This window comes from Lineus longissimus, chromosome 16, assembly GCF_910592395.1.
Source record: "Lineus longissimus chromosome 16, tnLinLong1.2, whole genome shotgun sequence".
Taxonomy (NCBI): domain Eukaryota; kingdom Metazoa; phylum Nemertea; class Pilidiophora; order Heteronemertea; family Lineidae; genus Lineus; species Lineus longissimus.
This window is the reverse complement of record NC_088323.1, coordinates 15,622,632-15,642,718: the sequence shown is the minus strand read 5'-3', so window position 1 is coordinate 15,642,718 and position 20,087 is coordinate 15,622,632. Positions and strand designations below refer to the sequence as shown.

The window sequence follows — 20,087 nt, the reverse complement described above, 5'->3', positions numbered from 1 at the left end:
AATGTCATACGGAACAAGACAGGTTCTGGTTATAGATACAGTGGAACCTCTCCCAGCAGGCTCCTCTAAAACCAGGACACGCTCTTTATCAGCGACAGTGGTTCTGGTCCCAAATAAGCTGTTTCTAATTGTACCATTTGACCTTTGTAATCAGGACACCTCTCTTTAAGGGACAGCGTTCGTTTGTCCAAAGGGTGTCCTTAATAAAGAGGTTTCATTGTACTTGATGGCTTACTTTTAGCACCTCAATTCAATTGCATTGTGTCCGTGAACTAGAACAGTGTATGCTTAACACTCAAGAATTGTATACTTTCAAATTAAAATGTGATTTGTTAGAGAGTCTTGTTCTGTTCATGTTCATGGAGTATCTAGTCTGCCGGTGATCAGCTCTGCGGTTTAACTTATTCCTATGACTTATTCTGCATGGTCAGGGTGGTGTCCTTTGGCCAGTATTCCTCTCTATTCTTCATAAGGAAGCAGGTCTGAAGCCACAGAGCCCCAGAGCTTTATGGTCAGGGTGGTGTCCTTTGGCCAGTATTCCTCTCTTATTAGCTCACCTCTTAGCAGAGGTGAGCTTATCCCATACCGTGGCGTCCGTCGTCCGTCGTCGTCGTCGTCGTCGTCGTCGTCGTCGTCGTCGTCCGTCGTCGTCCGTCGTCCGTTAGCAGGGCACGTTTCGTAACTGTTAGAGCTATTGAGTTGAAACTTGGTACACATGTACCCTTATGTAATGACACCTGGGAGACCAAGTTTCGGTCCGATTCGTTTCATGGTTTGGCCACCAGGGGGCCAAACGTTAAAAGTGAAAATATGCAATATCTCCCTTAATAGTAGTCAGGAAATTTTGAAAAAAATATGGTAGGTACTTCTAGCAAAGGTGCATCATATATCCTCCGGGTTTTTGATTTGACCTCCTTTTCAAGGTCACAGAGGTCAAATGGTGTAAATTGGCCGTTAGGATGTAACGATGGCACGTTTCTAAACTGCAATGACTATTGATACCAAATTTGGTACACATTTACCCCTTAGTCAGGTGATCTCAGGGACCGAAGTTTGGTCCAATATGATTCACCACTTGACCACCAGGGGGCAAAATCCAAAAACCTTAAAAATGTGATTATTCCTTAACTTCTTGCCCGATTGCCACCAATTTGATATCATGGGTACATCTAACCACCATACAGTATATGTCACACAGGTTTTTAATTTGACCTTCTTGTCAAGGTCACAGAGGTCAAATGGCGTAAATTCGCCGTCAGGCCGTAACTATGGCACGTTTCTTAACTGCAATGACTATTGATCACAAATTGAGTACACATGTACCCCTTGGTCAGGTGATCTCAGGTACCGAAGTTTGGTGCGATCTGATTTGCCGTTTGGCCTCCAGGGAGGGGGCCAAATCCTAAATTCTTCAAAATGCCATTATTCCTAGTAATGACTTGCCTGATTGGCACCAATTTTATATCATAGGGACATCTAATTCTAACAACCATTCAATGTGTCACCCGGGTCTTCTTTGATTTGACCTACTTTTCAAGGTCACAGAGGTCGAATGTACTGTAAATTGGCCATTTTGGGGAAATTGTAATTGCTTGGACCTACATCAAACCTAACACTACATGACACAAGACCATGCTCTTTATCCATCTTTCCTCCACATGAGGTGAGCACAATGGCCCTGGCCATTTCATATTCTTCATAAGGAAGCAGGTCTGAAGCCACAGAGCCCCAGAGCTTTGTGGTCAGGGTGGTGTCCTTTGGCCAGTATTCCTCTCTATTCTTAATTAGGGAGCAGGTCTGAAGCCACAGAGCACAAGAACCTTGAGGTCAGGGTGGTGTCCTTTGGCCAGTATTCCTCTCTATTCTTCATAAGGTTCTAACGTTAATTTCCCTGAATATATCCAACACACACCAAAATGTATCACTGGAGGTTTTTTATCCAGTTTTGCACATACCATCCTTTGGTAATCATTCATGCACATGCATAACCAGGTTCCAACTTCTGGTCGTCGGACTGATGCATAGTCCACAAACAAGTCCTGACCCGCCTAAAGACAAAGAACAAACCACAATTTCATGAAAACATGTTTTTAATACCAAACACTGAGCCTTCGAAATCAAATTGCAGAAAGATGCTTCAAAGCAAATGACAAATACATTCACAGGCCTGTCATAAACATTATATACGTGTAGTTACATACACAATGCTCATGACTTAACTTATATGGACATCGACCATAAAAACAAATGTACTTGCTTTAGCAAGATCGCCACAATACAAGGTCACTCGATATCTCAACTTTAGTCATTTTCAGCAGGGTTTGATCTCCAATACGAAAGTCCTGACTTTGAATCCCACCTCGTGCATCCCCTAATCAGAGTACAACGCTGGTAACCTAACCAAGAGTTTCTTGACCCTTTTCTCTTATGCAGCTGTCAATGCTAATGTAAACATTGTACCCCCCCTTGGCAACAACATCCCAAAATGAAATCTAAAATTCAAAAAAATTCCAAAGTGGACTGTTCCAAAATTGTCCAAACAAATGAAATGAGCCAAATGTGCTCAGATCCTAAGATACATGTACAATTATCATACAGGTGAGTTTATGTACAGGTCATAACATTTTTACACCGACATAAGAAATAAACGTCTTGTGCCCCCCCCCCCAGGCCTACCCCGTCCATTTACAACTCTTGTTTTGGTATTTGCCTGTGGTTTGAGAAAATCTAGTGCCATTTTCTGACACCAGGTGATGACTGCAGTAAAACTGTGTGTATGTATACAGTTATACATGCTTCCCGAAATTGGTGGCTTGCATTGGAACTAACTTTTTCCCCCTTGGCCGTCATGAAAGGCATTCAAGTGTGTTGGTCGACTATCTCCTTTGTCCCTCCACCATAAGGCCTAGTTTCCCCTTATGACATCACTATTTCGGACACTCAGCTCCCCATTTCTGGAAAGGTGTATAGCAAGCAGTGTTACACATGTTAGTCAGTGTACATCGCAGTGTGCATACTTGTACTTAGATTGACATGGAAATATACATTTACTGCATGGCAATTTTGTATATTTCACCACAAGAATTTTGCCAAACTCAGCTGGTACAGTGGTATAAATCATAGGTGAAGTTATGGCTGTGACAGAGAGGATTTCCATAGCACCACAACCAAACAACCACCACCTATTCTTTTTAGTTGAAGATGAACGGGTTAGACCTATAATCAGATCTACAACTCAAAATCTTGTGCCCCCCCCACATCCCCATCCGATCCAAACCTCCTTTCAGATCTAATCCATAGCAGGGAATACACCAGCATCAACATAAACAACTGTATAACTCGCGAATTTAAAAAATAAATTCAGAAATGTCCAAGAACAAACGAAAAACATTCATGCAAAAACAAAATTAAGTACTTCGCTAGACCACATACTAACAGATCGGATTCAAAACGCTGTACTTTCAAAAACACAAAACAAATAAATAATCTCAAACAGAAAGAAAATATTGATTTGGACCCAACCAATTCAGGATTATGGATTACCCAAAATGAACATGACCAATGGGGCCATGAGAACTGCTGTTGCAGAATCTATGATGGCCCATCATAGATTGTATATGATGGCCCATCTCAGAATCTATGATGGCCCATCATAGATTTGTATATGATGGCCCATCTCAGAATCTATGATAGCCCATCTCAGCATCTATGATGGCCCATCATAGATTGTATATGATGGCCCATCTCAGCATCTATGATGGCCCATCATAGATTGTATACGATGGCCTATCTCAGAATCTATGATGGGGTCAGAGTGTAAAACGTGGTTTTGATAATCACCATAGATCGAGAAAGGGTCCTATAACGGAACCTTTTGCCTTTGTATAGCCGGCTTGCTTGGCCAGAATCAGACCAACCATGACCAAGAACAAGCTATTTGAAGTGAATAGCTTGTTTGAAGTGAATAGCTGACGGCTCTTCTCAGCCATTTTAGGCCTATTTTGCCAGCAGGGCCATTTTTGGTGAAAAAGAGTAAAATAGGCCTTTGAAGAAAAAGCTTGACTATATAGGCAGCATAAGATATAACAAAACTATTTGTGATTCCTTAAAGGGACAACTTTGGCATGAGATATGTTGGTTTGTCATACAAAAATGGCTTCCAACTGGACCGGGATTTCTCCAAACAGAATAATTGAAAAACCATTGAACTGGAATGAAGAATGCATCAGAACGGGGTGTAATCCTAGGCCCTGAGATTCACAAGCCATGTCAAAAACTGCCTTGTAACACTGGACAACATCATTATCAGGGAGCAGTTTTATGCTGATGCTATACGTAGTGCCACATGGTGGCAACCACTGGTATTATTCTCCTGGCCAGGTACATCCCATGCCCAAGTTTTCCCTTTAAAGTTGAAAGAATTACAAAAAGTTTTGTCATATTTCAGAATACAATCATTATACAGTACAAGTTAAAGGAACATTCAAGACAAGGACTGCTGCACTAAAACGTCATTGATATGATTAAAGAGGGTCAACTAAACAAGCAGAAACATAGCTTAAAACAAGTTGCATTGACCTTAGCATGTTATGTGGTATTGTTTAAAGGAGTCAATAGGAAGCAGCTCTATAGACAAGATTGAGTTACATCAAATGGCCAAAAGGGGTCTCTCCCATCTCACACTTGTACCAGGAACATAGACAAATCAGGCCTTTCAATTACATGGAGACCTCTACACCCTGTATTTTTTTAGCCTATTTTGGGGACATGTTTTTTTGCTTTTTAGCTTAATTTGGGGACATTTCATCGCGCAAATTTGCCTGAACAGCGACGTCCTTATTGACTGACATTGTCACATGCACCTGAAAACTCATAATTTTAGGATGAAAAGTATCAAATTAGGCCATTTCGGATGAGATTTGGTCATTTAAGGTGTCAAAAAACGCTTCAGGGGGTCAAATTACCCCTTAAAAAAAAAAAAAAAAAAAAAAAATTTATTTTTATTTTTATTTTGGGGACATTTTTACAGGGCCTAATTTGGGGACATGCCAAATTTCCTACACCGTATAGCGGTGTGAAAATGATGTAATCGATAGGCCTGCAGGCTCATCAACAATAAACACACCATACCAACCTCCTAGACCCGCCCTCGTTTAGGTAAATGTTACGGCCAAAACAAACAAAAAATGCGTACAGACGAAAGATATCACAGCAACAAATGATACAAAGTTCAGTTACAAATACATTTACAGTTTTAGTATTATGACATTTAACAGAAATAGCTCGCTGTTTGGTGTTATTTTGGCATTATCGTCAAATATTCAGGCAGTTACGTGTCATTGTATGTAGTTACACTGTCTCAGTATTACATCATCCGAACTTATAGGTAGTTAAGTGACAGAAAACATGTAGTACAGAGCCTGCAAAGTTCGTCACAATGAAGCACAGGATCTCATCGTAGACTGATTGCTGGACTGTCACACCATTATTTTGTTTTTCTGGTATCAAAACTTCCCAATGGCGCTGAAAAGGTACACCAGTGACTGCCTCTAGTGGATGGACCTTTTTGACAAAGACGAACCAGGGCCCAAACAAAATAAATGGGCACACTTAGAACTCATCAGAAGGCCTAAGCAAACATTGGACAATGCCATAACCCACTGCGACCCTTTGAACCTCAAGGCTTGTCAGTCAACAAACAAACTTCTTCAAATCATCCAAGCCATTAGTGCCTGGCACATTACGGGGCATTGATTCAATGAATTTCAAGTTATGCAATGTTACCCAGATACCCCGCTCACATAATCAACTACCTGGGGAACTCGAAACTGCTAATTCTAGCAATGGAAGCTTATTCCCGCCTAGGGTTATAACCAGGCCGTTCAAAACTCCCCATTTTTAGAAGTGGCACCGTTAACTACAGGTTCCCTTCAAATTCAATTCTACACCTGAAATTTAACAAGTCGTCTGCCCAAAACGTACACAGAACAGTCTTCAACTGTGGCTCCATTTGGTTAATTCAACACTACATGCAAATCAATCGTCTCCTTTGTGGAATCAAGACTGCTGCCAGAATGAAGCATTGTGTATCATGTGTGCAACATTGCAATCGGGGAGTCTTGGTTATAAAAATTCAGGCAGACGATAATTCGAAACATCTATAAAACATCTATATACATATTTTACTTGACTACGTCCGATTACAATTTGATAATATTACAAGTAACAGCAGACAGTAAGCCCCGCTTGAACCCCATCATGGGGCTTCCGAGGGGATCCCCTTACCCTTTCTAACACAGGTAGTTACAAATTTCTTGTATAATGGCAATACAACTGGAGCCCATCTTTTGCAGACACTAAGCCCCTCTTGAACCCCATAATGAGGACTCAAAGGGGATCCCCATTACCCTGCCCCATAATAACAAATGTCTTGTATAGATGGCAATGGTGGAACCCATCTTTTGCAGACAGTAAGCCCCTCTTGAACCCCATCATGAGGACTCCGAAGGGATCGCCATACCCTTCCACATAGCAGTCTGGGCTATTTATAGAAACAAATATTGCCATAAATAAAGGGAAAATGTAGAGCACAATATTGGCAACACTTTTAAATGGAAGTTGATTAAAAAAATCACACGAATGTGTCATATTAATTATTCCTGTGAACCCGTCACCCACAGCAACAATAGCTTAGCAACCATACTATAGCAACTGTAGCATTGCAACAATCGCTTAGCAACATTACCATAGCAACCATTGCTTAGCAACACTACCATAGCAACAGACCTACTTGTCTAAAACAAATAGCACCAGATCCTTCACTCTCGCCTGTGAAGGTTAAAATGCATCTTTTTTTATGAACAATGAAGCACATATTGATATAGTCAGGTGGTAGCAAGTGGAAAGGCGACATATTTTAAACCTTGGTCCTAGGTATCCTCCATATCACTCTAAATGCAAGGGTTCACCTGGGGATGAGATTGGGCGTCGCTGTAGCACCTCCAATGCCAATCGTCATTGTCACATTGTAAGTGAATGGGTCAATTCAATTCTCGTCCAAATAATCGTACAATTTGATACTTGGGCGTTTCTTCTTTTGACATCATTAAGTCGCATTGTAATTTGTACGATGGCTTAAATGACTTCGGCAGGTCTTTATACATTATATTATGTTACGATTTTTTTTTTTATGTGACAGCCCGCTGAGTGACGCTGTTATGAATGTGCCAGCCAGATGCGTTCAAAACAATTGGGGAAGAAAATGCCTTCCACGGAACAAACATTTGCGGTGGATCTCAGTCAACTGTTTTGTAGCACTTTTGAAGAACTCCAAACAAACAGTCATAATCTTTCTACACAGCTAACTCCTTCCTCAATAACCCAGATGTGACAGTTGGGCGTGCGTGCTTGCGCCCTCCGCCCTACCGCCGATGAGGCGCTCCTGTTCCGTCTGCGTACTGGGGACGAGGATACTCTTTATTCCCGGCGACAACCTGTGTTGGATACTCTGGATGTAGTGCTGAAAAAGAACGGAGAGAATTGAAGAGAGCACGAGCATTGCCTTCATCCATGCAGTTCCGCTGTTCTCCACAAGGCCATTTGACTATTTGTCAGGGCGGCCCACCCTACCCTGGAAGATCCACCCTACCCTGGAAGAGCCACCCTACCCTGGAAGAGCCACCCTACCCTGGATGAGCCACCCTACCCTGGAAGAGCCACCCTACCCTGGAAGAGCCACCCCACCCTGGAAGAGCAACCCCACCCTGGAAGAGCCACCCCACCCTGGAAGAGCCACCCTAACCTGGAAGAGCCACCCTACCCTGGAAGAGCCACCCTACCCTGGAAGAGCCACCCTACCCTGGAAGAGCCACCCTACCCTGGAAGAGCCACCCTAACCTGGAAGAGCCACCCTACCCTGAAAGACCCACCCTACCCTGGAAGACCCACCCTACCCTGGAAGAGCCACCCAACCTTGGAAGAGCCACCCTAACCTGGAAGAGCCACCCTACCCTGGAAGAGCCACCCTACCCTGGAAGAGCCACCCTACCCTGGAAGAGCAACCCTACCCTGGAAGAGCCACCCTACCCTGGAAGAGTAACCCTACTCTAGAATTTGGTACAGGGTTTCTACCTTGTGTGGCACACAGGCAAAACTTCTTGAATACCTGGGGTACCTAGAGAAAATCCTGTGGAGAAGGCCAAGTTACCAGAATCACTTTTGTAACCCCAACCTGAGCTCAAGCACACACTGTAGGCCGACAAAAGCTTCCGTCGTAGAATCTATAATGGTGATTAAGCAGGTCTCCTTAGACTCGATTCGGACAAGGCAGCGGTGAGCCAAATGATTGTGAGAGGTGGCACCAACTGTGAGGCCAATCATGAAACACTACACATCATACAAGGCAGCGGTGAGCCAAATGATTGAGAGAGGTGGCACCAACTGTTAGGCCAATCATGAAACACTACACATCATACAAGGCAGCGGTGAGCCAAATGATTGAGAGAGGTGGCACCAACTGTTAGGCCAATCATGAAACACTACACATCATACAAGGCAGCGGTGAGCCAAATGATTGAGAGGTGGCACCAACTGTGAGGCCAATCATGAAACACTACACATCATACAAGGCAGCGGTGAGCCAAATGATTGAGAGAGGTGGCACCAACTGTTAGGCTAATCATGAAACACTACACATCATACAAGGCAGCGGTGAGCCAAATGATTGAGAGAGGTGGCACCAACTGTTAGGCCAATCATGAAACACTACACATCATACAAGGCAGCGGTGAGCCAAATGATTGAGAGAGGTGGCACCAACTGTGAGGCCAATCATGAAACACTACACATCATACAAGGCAGCGGTGAGCCAAATGATTGAGAGAGGTGGCACCAACTGTTAGGCCAATCATGAAACACTACACATCATACAAGGCAGCGGTGAGCCAAATGATTGAGAGAGGTGGCACCAACTGTTAGGCCAATCATGAAACACTACACATCATACAAGGCAGCGGTGAGCCAAATGATTGAGAGAGGTGGCACCAACTGTGAGGCCAATCATGAGACACTACACATCATACAAGGCAGCGGTGAGCCAAATGATTGAGAGAGGTGGCACCAACTGTTAGGCCAATCATGAAACACTACACATCATACAAGGCAGCGGTGAGCCAAATGATTGAGAGAGGTGGCACCAACTGTGAGGCCAAGAGCCTACATGTGGTTACAAACCCCTGAGAATTGTTCAAGGCTTGTAAGTCTAACTACACATATCATTTCTGTGCACAACCGGCTTCACCACATGACTGTCACTTTCATTGAAATGCCACAAAAAATGCAAGAGTGCATCAAATAATCAGCCACTAAATCCACTGTAAATCTTTTTGAGTAAGATGAATGTTCTGCTGAAACTCTTATGGTTATGAAGACACCTCTCTATTAAGGACAGCACTTGTCAGTCACGAGGGTGTCCTTAATAGAGAGGTTCTACCCTAATTCATATTTTTAAGCTCGGGAGTTATGTCTACTAGGCGTTCTACAAGGCAACCTTCAAAATGAGATTGGATAACATGCAGTTAAATAGATGCCATGCCAGGAGATGGTTTAAATCTAAATACAGAAGTTGTACATCTTTCAGAGCTCCCAATCCACCGACAGTAGTCATCTGATGACAGCTTTGATTCAACTGAACTGACAAACATCTTCACATTAATAAACTACCTGTACTTGCACAATAATATGTTCAATTCGTCATCGTTCCTCTGCATAAGGTGGAAGTAATGAGGTCGTATTCCAAGTCGTGGTGATGGCCTACGACCTGCATGACAACCTGCCTGACAACCTGCATGACGTCCTGCATGACGACCTGCATGACGACCTGCACGATGTCCTGCATGACGACCTACACGACGACCTGCATGACGACCTGCATGACGACCTACATGACGACCTGCACGACGACCTGCATGACGACCTGCACGATGACCTGCATGATGACCTGCATGACGACCTGCATGACGACCTACACGACGACCTGCATGACGACCTACATGACGACCTGCATGACGACCTGCACGACGACCTGCACGACGACCTTATCAAATCCATCTTATGCACAGTTCCATCATGGAATTGGAAATATTATCGTAAAGATGCAAGTAGACTAGAATGTCAGTATGACAATTACATTAAATCGAATATATCACTAGATAACTGTATAATTCAACCTCGGATGTTGAGGTGGGAGTTGAAAGCAGGCACAACCTCTGTATTGTCTATTGAAAACTCGAGCAGACCGGAGAAATGATGATAATAAAGTGCGATGCAAAGGTGGGCAGGGCGCCTGTGGGTAAATGGCTAATGTCCGATAGCATATTTTGAACAAACTCGGTAAAAGGGAGGTTAAGATTGGACCGAGTCCCAGGAACAAGGTAGACATTGTCAAGAAGTCAGTAAATTTTTGTCAGAGAGCACAAACAACTTGAGAGCTGCATTCAGATGTAGAAAAAATCTGCTAAAAATTATATGTCAGTGAAGGCAAGCATTCACATGCCAATTGCCATGATTGACGTTCTTAAAATACTGTACCATGATTGATATGATTTCATCGGGGGACACCCTGTACTCGAGTTGCAGGGGGTATATCGCCAAGGAGCCTGTCGTGGATATTTTTGATGTATTGCTGAAATCATAAGCGAAATAGTAAAAATTGGGATATGGGTGAGGGTTGAAAAAGCAAATAAAAACCTACAGGGTGTCCAAAAAAAGTTACATGTCCATGTAATCTTACAAATTAGCCATAACATCTTCTGAGCAGAAAACATCCGACAAAAGCAATTTAAGAGTTGAATTTTGTGATTCACTTGATTAGTTGACCACTCACTAATGCAAGTATCAATTCGTGTCTTGTACCCCCCCTCCTCAAGGGTACGACACCTTATCACCCTATAACGACATCTTAAGGCTCAAGCATCACCCTTTTTTCACCAATGCTACTTTTTCTTTCGTCAAGACATCACCATCAACAATATATCAGTTATCACCATCATATTAAGTAACCGGACTAATTTTACTGGGTAAGGCTGTATGTTCGACAAGACATCGACACATTAGCATCCTTATTCTTTCCAGCTTCGCCAAATTTTCACAAAAGGAAAAATAAAGACTACTCAAGCATCGGCAAAGATTAGTGGTGATAGCTTAACTACCCTTGAGGAGGGGGGGTACAAGAAACGAATTGATACTTGCATAAGGTGACGCTTAACTTGAAGTACAGCATTCTGATGCGCATTGATTTGGCGAGTTATTTGCCCTGAGGACAATTTCTTAGCCTTTCTTGAACATTTTTGAGACACCCTATAGCTACATACAGGTACACGATAAATTATGGGATGATATAATTTTTATCTGCTTCTATTTACTACTAATACAAGGGGTGAGACAAAAGAAAGTTAAAATAGACAGGGCATCTTACTCATGCAAGGATTGACATGACATGCAAAACACTAGACTACTTCGCTTCCACAACACATATAAATAGTTCAATCATTCCTCGAGCTCACCACCAAAACATTCCATTATCAGGACCATTCCACAATCAATTATGTGAAGAACCCAACAGACTATCATTGACTAACTCGTAATGTTATAGAGAAAAACATCAAGGCCTGAACTCAGGACATCTGGCATGTGAGGCCATCACTCTACCGACTTAGCTAAAGGGAATTTCCCTCTAGCCGTGGCTAGTCAAGGAATAATGCCACCACTACAAGCTCGTCATCCTTAAACCCTACCGAGTGTACATGGTGAGCCAGTATGGGAACAATAACAATATAACCATACTGCATGTCAAAGACACTACACTCTCTGACCATATCTCTTGACAGACCTGCATCAGTGTTCTCCACAAGGCCATTTGTCAGGGTGGCCCACCCTACCTTCGCAGCTTACCACCCTACCTTGGAAGAGCCACCCTACCTTGCTCTAGAACTTTGTAGAGGGTTCCTATAGGGCCACCCTACCTCAAATTGCTGGCCACCCTATCTTGCTCTAGAACTTTGTAGAGGGTTCCTATAGTGCCACCCTACCTCAAATTGCTGGCCACCCTATCTTGCTCTAGAACTTTGTAGAGGGTTCCTATAGGGCCACCCTCCCTCAAATTGCTGGCCACCCTATCTTGCTCTAGAACTTTGTAGAGGGTTCCTATAGGGCCAACCTACCTCAAATTGCTGGCCACCCTATCTTGCTCTAGAACTTTGTAGAGGGTTCCTATAGTGCCACCCTACCTCAAATTGCTGGCCACCCTATCTTGCTCTAGAACTTTGTAGAGGGTTCCTATAGGGCCACCCTACCTCAAATTGCTGGCCACCCTACCTTGTGTTGCACACTGGTAAAACGTCATGCAAATCAAGGGTATCACCCTATCTTGTTAAAACCCTGTGGAGAACACTGCTGCATACTGCACAGCACTGTTACCAAGCAGACGTATTTCATAATCAACATTTTTAAAACGCTTTCATAAGAAATGGTGCACTTCTGCAAAAATCCATCAAAAGCACTCTTCATGTACTCATTGTAGTATCGGATATCCAAACTCCAGTTCACATACTGCAGGATCGACTAGTTCACCGAGCCCAATTGTAACGGTGGTCCAACGAGGGCCAGAAGGACCAGAACAGAAAACCAAGTAGTGAGATAAACAAGATGAACCTTCCCCGATTCAGAAAGCCGCTTTTTTGACTGTACAAAACTGAGAGGTTGATCGGGGTGTCGGAGTGGGACAGTGGAAACAACCGCGACTGTCACCTCTGAGGTCCCGGGTTCGATTCCCGGTCGGTCTCGGTACACTTCGACAGTGAAGATTTCCTCCGGGGCCTCCGGTTTCCTCCTACATACACCACAATCACCCAATATTATTTATAGGCTAATAATGTCCTCGATAACACTCAGCTCTTAACTCAATATTTCTATCAAATGCAGAAGATAAAGAATTGTAGCATCTCAATTTCCCGCTACTCGCGGCTCCTACCTGTGATATAACGTCACCATTAAACCGCCTGACACGATACAACTGCCGGTAGCGGGAATGCGGTTCCTGAGGGTTGATAGGGGGCGTCGCTGGTGGTTGTGGTTGGGGGGTCTGCGGCTGTAACAGCGGCGTCTGTCGAGGTGGACGCTCGGTGCTCTTTTCCCGTGAGCGTTTCTTCTTCTTAGGCTTCGGTGCGACCGTGACGGTCTTATTTCTTTTTCTTGCATGGAGGACTAAAATTGGAAGAAATAATTGAAGTCTAACAGTTGACAAAACAACAATAACATCACTGACGCAATAAACATGTCGGACGCTCGAAAAAAGATTTAGCGACGACGTCTCTTGATGCTGACAGTGTTGCTGAACAAGTATGCGAGGGTGTGAGTTCGAAATTTCAGCGGAACAGAAAGCAGACTAGCTGCCACATTCTAGGCCTACAATGTTAGTCATATGATAAGATAAGTCAAATATGTATGCATAGAATCTCTCTGAGCGGACACCTCTCATTAAAGACACCCTCTCTAATAAGGACATACACTGTTTTTGGTCCCAAACGTGTCATTTTCATTCAAATTGACTTCTGTAATTTGGACACTTCTCTAATTAGGACAGCATACAGTTTGACCAAATTTGTAAAGTCATTCATTGAAAAAGTACCAATTATACGAAACGTCTGAATAGCATTCCGCGACGTTACTATTTATAGTTCACAAGGTCATTTGCGTAAGATATTGATGACGTTTTAGTCACGTGACAGTCGGACATCGACACTTATTTCTACGCATTTGAGCTTATTTCAAAGTCAATTATCTTTGACCCTGCATTGTTTTTAGCATGAATGATACCATAGAGTCAGAGAGAGAAATATTCAGAACAATTATGTAGTATTTCCAACACTCGGACATGTGCCAGATTGAATCTAACTGCCCTAGTTAGAAAGCCTGAATCCATTACGAAACCGCATGTTTGTCCGACATTGCCTGTAATTCAGCGATGGGGAAATAGAGGGCAGCAGCTGCAGTGACCTCATTATCGTGGAATGCTATAGACTGGAGTCATTGCATTTGTTTATTTAAACCCACACTGACAGCATACATGTATGTCAGTCCCAAGTACAGTAGAACCTCTCTATTAAGGACACTCTCGGGACTGACAAGTGCTGTCCTTAATCGAGAGGTGTTCTGATTAGAGAGGTCAAATTGAATAGAAACTACCAATTTGGGACCAAAACTAGCGTCCTTTAAAGAGAGGTTGTCCTTAATAGAGAGGTGTCCGCTAACAGAGGTTCCACTGTATGTCCTTAATAGGGAGGTTCAACCGTGCATGTAGAGAGACGGAATCATCTGATCAGTTTAAATCAACTATACCTTCGTGATGGTCATATCCTTTCCCCGTCACCCTCCACTGAATGAATAACCCGATGGCACATGCAAAAGGCCAACATCCGATGATAATCCAGCTGAACCAGCACACATACTGTTTAGACCGCACCACGCGTATACGGTCCCACAAATAATCCACCATAATGAACAACTCCACAAAGTAGTCGAGACAAGACACCATGAGGGCAGCACCGAAGACACTCGTTCCTATTATCGTACACCCTTTTTGAAAATACAGCGTCATCAACGCAAATAATACCCCAATGCCAAATAGAATCCCGAAGGCGATCCATTTTGTTGACGGGTGGTAGAACTGCTCCATTACGACGAGCCCAGCCAGGGCCAGAAGGACGCCGAGATGAAATCCTGTCAGGAATAACCCCACGTATTGTACCAGCATGGTGATCAGACCACACAGGATCCCCGCGCCAATGGCGACACCAGCATTCCCCTCAGGTGGAAGAACTTTTTCCTCGAGACAAATCAGATAGGTGACAACGCTCCCGAAAATGAAGCCGGTCATGAACATCACTGCTTTGAAGAATCGATAGCCTGGAATGAAAAGTAGGAAGTGAGGCATCCGTTAAGGGAGGTTCAACTGTCAAAGGTTTTTGGGTAATTTACTCAATGATGAGTTAATAACTGATTCATCAGACATCGTTTTTTGCAGCAGTAAATAATAATAATAAGCCCCCCTTCTTAGGAGGGGCTCTTAAGATACACGACGTGCGGGAGTATAATGATGAGAAATATAAACGAGAGTAACTATTGTATATCCTACAAACAATTTTTTTTGGTTTTTCAAAATGGCGCTGAATTAACTCCGTTTATTTTACGATTTCTCCGCGATCTTCCAGTGGTGGTTGCTATCCCATTGGTTGAAATTAATTTAAATCTTCATGGGAATTCGCTACATTATATGCCTAAGAAATTGGCCAATTATATTAATAATATTTTAGTGCTTATATTTGCAGTAAAGGCCTATTTGCACACATGGTTTCAATGATTTCGAGGCCTTTGGCTTTACGGCCGAGACGTGTACATTGTACTACACATGACATCAGAATTCTCTCTGGTTATACTTCGAGGACACTTTTCACCAACATGGCAAAAAACATTTTCAGATACTTTTAAACCTGGCACAGAGAGCCACATGATCTGTAATGTAGAGTGGTGTCATAAGGTGCGATCCTCAATTTTGTACTGGTAGTCTATTCGTAATTGTTTTGTCAACATCGTTTGGTAGAATGGAGGGTAAACTACTCGTCAGATATCGTTGAAGTTTGCTTTTTATCGAACCTTACAACCGAGTTTTCACAAGTACAGTGGAACCTCCCTTAGCAGACACCTCTCTATTAAGGACAACCTCTCTATTAAGGACAACCTCTCTATTAAGGACAACCTCTCTATTAAGGACAACCTCTCTATTAAGGACAACCTCTCTATTAAGGACAACCTCTCTATTAAGGACAACCTCTCTATTAAGGACAACCTCTCTATTAAGGACAACCTCTCTATTAAGGACAACCTCTCTATTAAGGACAACCTCTCTATTAAGGACAACCTCTCTATTAAGGACACTAGTTTTGGTCCCAAATTGATCATTTTCATTCAATTTGACCTCTTTGATCAGGACACCTCTCTATTAAGGACAACCTCTCTATTAAGGACACTAGTTTTGGTCCCAAATTGGTAGTTTCTATTCACTTTGACCTCTCTAATCAAAACACCTCTCTATTAAGAACAGCACTTGCCAGTCCCGAAGGTGTCCTTAATAGAGAGGTTCCACTGTAATACCAGTACCAATACTTACCGAAAAAGGTATACAAAATTCCGAAGATGAAACACATTCCACACAACACTGCAGGAACGACGTCATACTGATATGTGATATTCACGCATCTATCCTTCAACCGATTGGACGGATGGGAACGGTTCCAAAATGAATGTGGGGGGGCGTAGTTGTACGGGTCCGGCTGGTCATGGAGACCGGATATCGATTCCTTATTCCCCATGGTGAGGTATCAGGCGGGACCTAGGTACATCCAGGATCCGAGGTTCAGCCCCCTAGTTTAATCTCCGAGTAATCTTTTTAGGCAGCATCATCATTTTTTCATTGGTTAATTAATGGCTGGAATCAAAGAAAAAGGTGTGTAATAAAAAGAATTTGATCAGGCCTCTCAATTACATGATTCCTACACCGTATGGTGTAGGCTGTACAGGATGTCCCCAAATTAGGTCTTTTTTTTTTCTTTTTTTCTTTTTTTTTAATTATATGACCCCCTGAAGCGTTTTTTGACCCCCAACATAACCAAATCTCATCCAAATGGCCTAATTTTATAGTTTTACCCTAAAATTATGATTTTTCAGGTGTATGTGGCGATATCAGTCACTAACTTTGATTTATGACGTCGCTGTTCAGGCAAATTGGCGCGATGAAATGTCCCCAAATTAAGCTAAAAAGCAAAAAAACATGTCCCCAAAATAGGCTAAAAAATACAGGGTGTAGAGGTCTCCACGTAATTGAAGGGCCTGTTGATGAGCAGGAAGCCGACCAGAAAAGACTATGATCAGCTGCGTTCAATTTCTGCAATGGGAGAAAATTGGGTACCCTGTCTATATCAGTTTGTGCTGAGGTGATTAGGTAGAATAATAGAAGATATCGACAAGGTTTGTTTTGGCGCTGTGCAGCCGCTGACCAGTCAGAGTTGGAGCAGGCCTTTCAATTACATGGAGACCTCTACACCCTGTATTTTTTTAAGCCTATTTTGGGGACATGTTTTTTTGCTTTTTAGCTTAATTTAGGGACATTTCATTGCGCCAATTTGCCTGAACAGCGACGTCATAAATCAAAGTTAGTGACTGATATCACCACATACACCTGAAAAATCATAATTTTAGGGTAAAACTATAAAATTAGGCCATTTGGATGAGATTTGGTTATGCTAGGGGTCAAAAAACGCTTCTGGGGGTCATATTATTTTTTTTTTTAAATAAATAAAAAAAAATAGACCTAATTTGGGGACATCCTGTACGGCCTACACCGTTACACGGTGTAGGAATCATGTAATTGAGAGGCCTGTGGAGACAGAGGCTCAGAGCAGAGCCAATCATGCGTTTCACCTGTCCTGTGACAAAGGGTCACAGTTGCTATGGCATCGTCTGAAGTTGGCTTAGGCCTAGTGGAATGAACCATCGACGTATGTTGGCTGAGACAATCGGATTTACGCCTAGTATTTTTTTCTTTTATCGTCTTAAGTTTTAAGACTAGCTTAGGCCTTACACATGTTTTGGTGGGTGCATTTGTACGTTTTGTTTGGGCTCTGATTGGCATTTGTCGAAAGCGGCCATCATAAAAGACCTTCATTACATGGATTTAATTTCAGTGCAGCGCTACGCATTGCATGCCATTGACAGTGACAAAACGTTGAGCATGCACGGTGATGGTGTCCCCTTTTCCAGTAGCTTTGGCTTTGGGATACAATTACAAAATCAGCTGGATGGAACTGGCCGAAAATTTTATGGAGCAGGAATTTGGGCAGTCAGCAGTGCTATTATTATCACTTAGGCCTATCATCATTACATCAATCTCAGTCTGTGCCAGAGTCTCAGGTTATTATCATCAATCTCAATCGAGTCAATCAAGTCAATGCTGAATGCAATGCGCAAGATTAAGTGAATTTTGGACAATCCAAAGCAAATATATGTACCGGTATGCCCAAGTTTAAAAAAGTGCATTCTTCCAACCAGCCCAGCCAAGGTTAAAATTTACAATCCCCGATCGGAAATGACGTAGTTTGATCGCATTCAACTATAAATCCATTGAACAGTGTGGTGCTTCGTTAGTCAACCGATGACCTTTTTTTGGGCGTGATCGGGGATTGTAAACTCGTTCCCCAGCCAGTGCGCAGGTCAACAGTAGCTTCACAACGTTCCTAGAGATTGCATCGTTACCACAGAAATGCAGTGCTGTGATGTGCACACACACTTCACTGACTTGACACAGAAGAAAAGAAAACAACTGCAAACCATTTAGAAATACACCTTCAAACCACCTTTAAATCAATCATATCGCTTCTAACGCATTTGCTTTGTGTAGCATATATATCAAGTCATCTAGTTACCTAAACATTCGCATATTTTTTGCCATGGTCTTTTTTAAAAACATCTTTTTTTCGAAGATAAACATCAAGAAAATGAAATATGACTAAGGTCAGCCTCGTTTTCGACTAAACTTGCAGTTAAATTTTCTTCGAACAGATGGCGCTGCAGAAAAATCACACAAAAGTCAAATCTTGACACCAGAGGCGCTGAGCGTTCCTTACAACGCCTCAGGTCTCGTTAGGGAGTTTTTCCCAAATGTACGTGATGATGACGTGCCCCGTTAACAGGACGTAACATCTATTTTAAAAAGTAAATTCATGGGGACAACCCATTTGTGTCATATATCACTGGAAACGCCCGATCCCCCTGATTCTGCAGGATGTTAAATCGGGCATTTTATTTCTTTAAATGAATCATAAGCGTCGCATTTGCTCCTAGCTCTGCACCATCCCAAATGGCAATATTGCCAATACTTGACTTGCCAAACTCAGCTCGACGCCGAACTGCAGCGCCACTCGCGGACAAAGATAGAACAAATCGACATTTTTTTCACCGGTTTTCTCGCTGCGCATGCGTACCAGCGGAAATCAACAAAAGATGACGCTGGTACGCATGTGCAGCAAGAAAACCGGTGAAAAAAATGTCGAGTTGTTCTATCTTTGTCCGCGAGTGGCGCTGCAGTTCGGCGTCGAGCTGCTTAGTGATGACTTTTCTGAATATCTGCAACTGTTTGACTTAATTCTTCTTACAGAGACTAAATTAGATGACATTGACAATGTCGAAGTCCCCGGTTTTATATTGTGGTGTACTAATAGAAAGGAATGTTCAGTTAACCCCTCGGGGGGTGTTGCCATACTTATGAAGGATGGATTAGATAAGTTTTGTGAGCCTCTAAAAAGCGATCATAATTTTGTACAATGGTGTAAAATAGACAAGAACTGGCTAGGCCTAGATAAGCCCTTGATCTGTGGAGCTGTATATATTCCCCCGGAAAATTCTCGTTATGCAAACTTGGGCCTATTCGACAATTTGGAAAGTGACATTGTTGACCTGCGTGGTGAGCACGACTGTTATTTTTGTATTGGAGGGGATTTAAATGCCCATACGGGTACTCGCTCCGACTTTATTGTTGAAGATGAATTCGATGACGGTCTCGCAGTAAGTGACATAGGTTACCGTTCTTCACAGGACACCAAGGTGAATAATTTTGGTAATCGACTGCTTGAATTATGTTCGAGTCTTGACATGTATATTGTAAACGGCAGGTGTGGTAATGACCGAGGTATTGGGCGCTTTACATGTGCCGGGCGTTCAGTCGATGACTACTTTTTATTATCTCTGCCAATGTTTGACAAGGTCGTTGACTTTTTTGTTGATGATTTTGATCCTTTGCTGTCTGACAAGCATTCGCCAATTGTTTTAGAGTGTGCATGTACCCCTGTTCCACGCCAACCCCAACCCAATATTTGTACTGATTCAGTCGGAGGTGACATACCCTCTTGGCAGGATGACAAAGCGAGAGATTTCTGTGGAAACTTAGATAGAAACCTACTGAACACTATTTTAACCTGGTC

At 42.8% G+C, this 20,087-nt stretch overlaps 1 protein-coding gene across 2 annotated transcripts; it reads right to left on the bottom strand.

Annotated features, from left to right (window-relative positions):
* Positions 1-2,072: 2,072 nt before the first annotated feature.
* Positions 2,073-18,625, bottom strand: LOC135500305 (transmembrane protein 198-like). Of its 2 annotated transcripts, XM_064791694.1 has the most exons (6): positions 18,534-18,625; positions 16,223-16,540; positions 14,395-14,961; positions 13,028-13,260; positions 10,588-10,681; positions 7,380-7,519 (listed from the first exon to the last, which is right to left on the bottom strand). In XM_064791694.1, the coding sequence occupies exons 2-5, from the start codon at positions 16,422-16,424 to the stop codon at positions 10,604-10,606; spliced, it is 1,080 nt and encodes a 359-aa protein (XP_064647764.1). In that variant the 5' UTR covers positions 16,425-16,540; positions 18,534-18,625; the 3' UTR covers positions 7,380-7,519; positions 10,588-10,603. The 2 variants fall into 2 exon arrangements, with proteins under 2 accessions (XP_064647763.1, XP_064647764.1); XM_064791693.1 differs by lacking the exon at positions 10,588-10,681 and having other exon boundaries at positions 2,073-7,519.
* Positions 18,626-20,087: the final 1,462 nt, after the last annotated feature.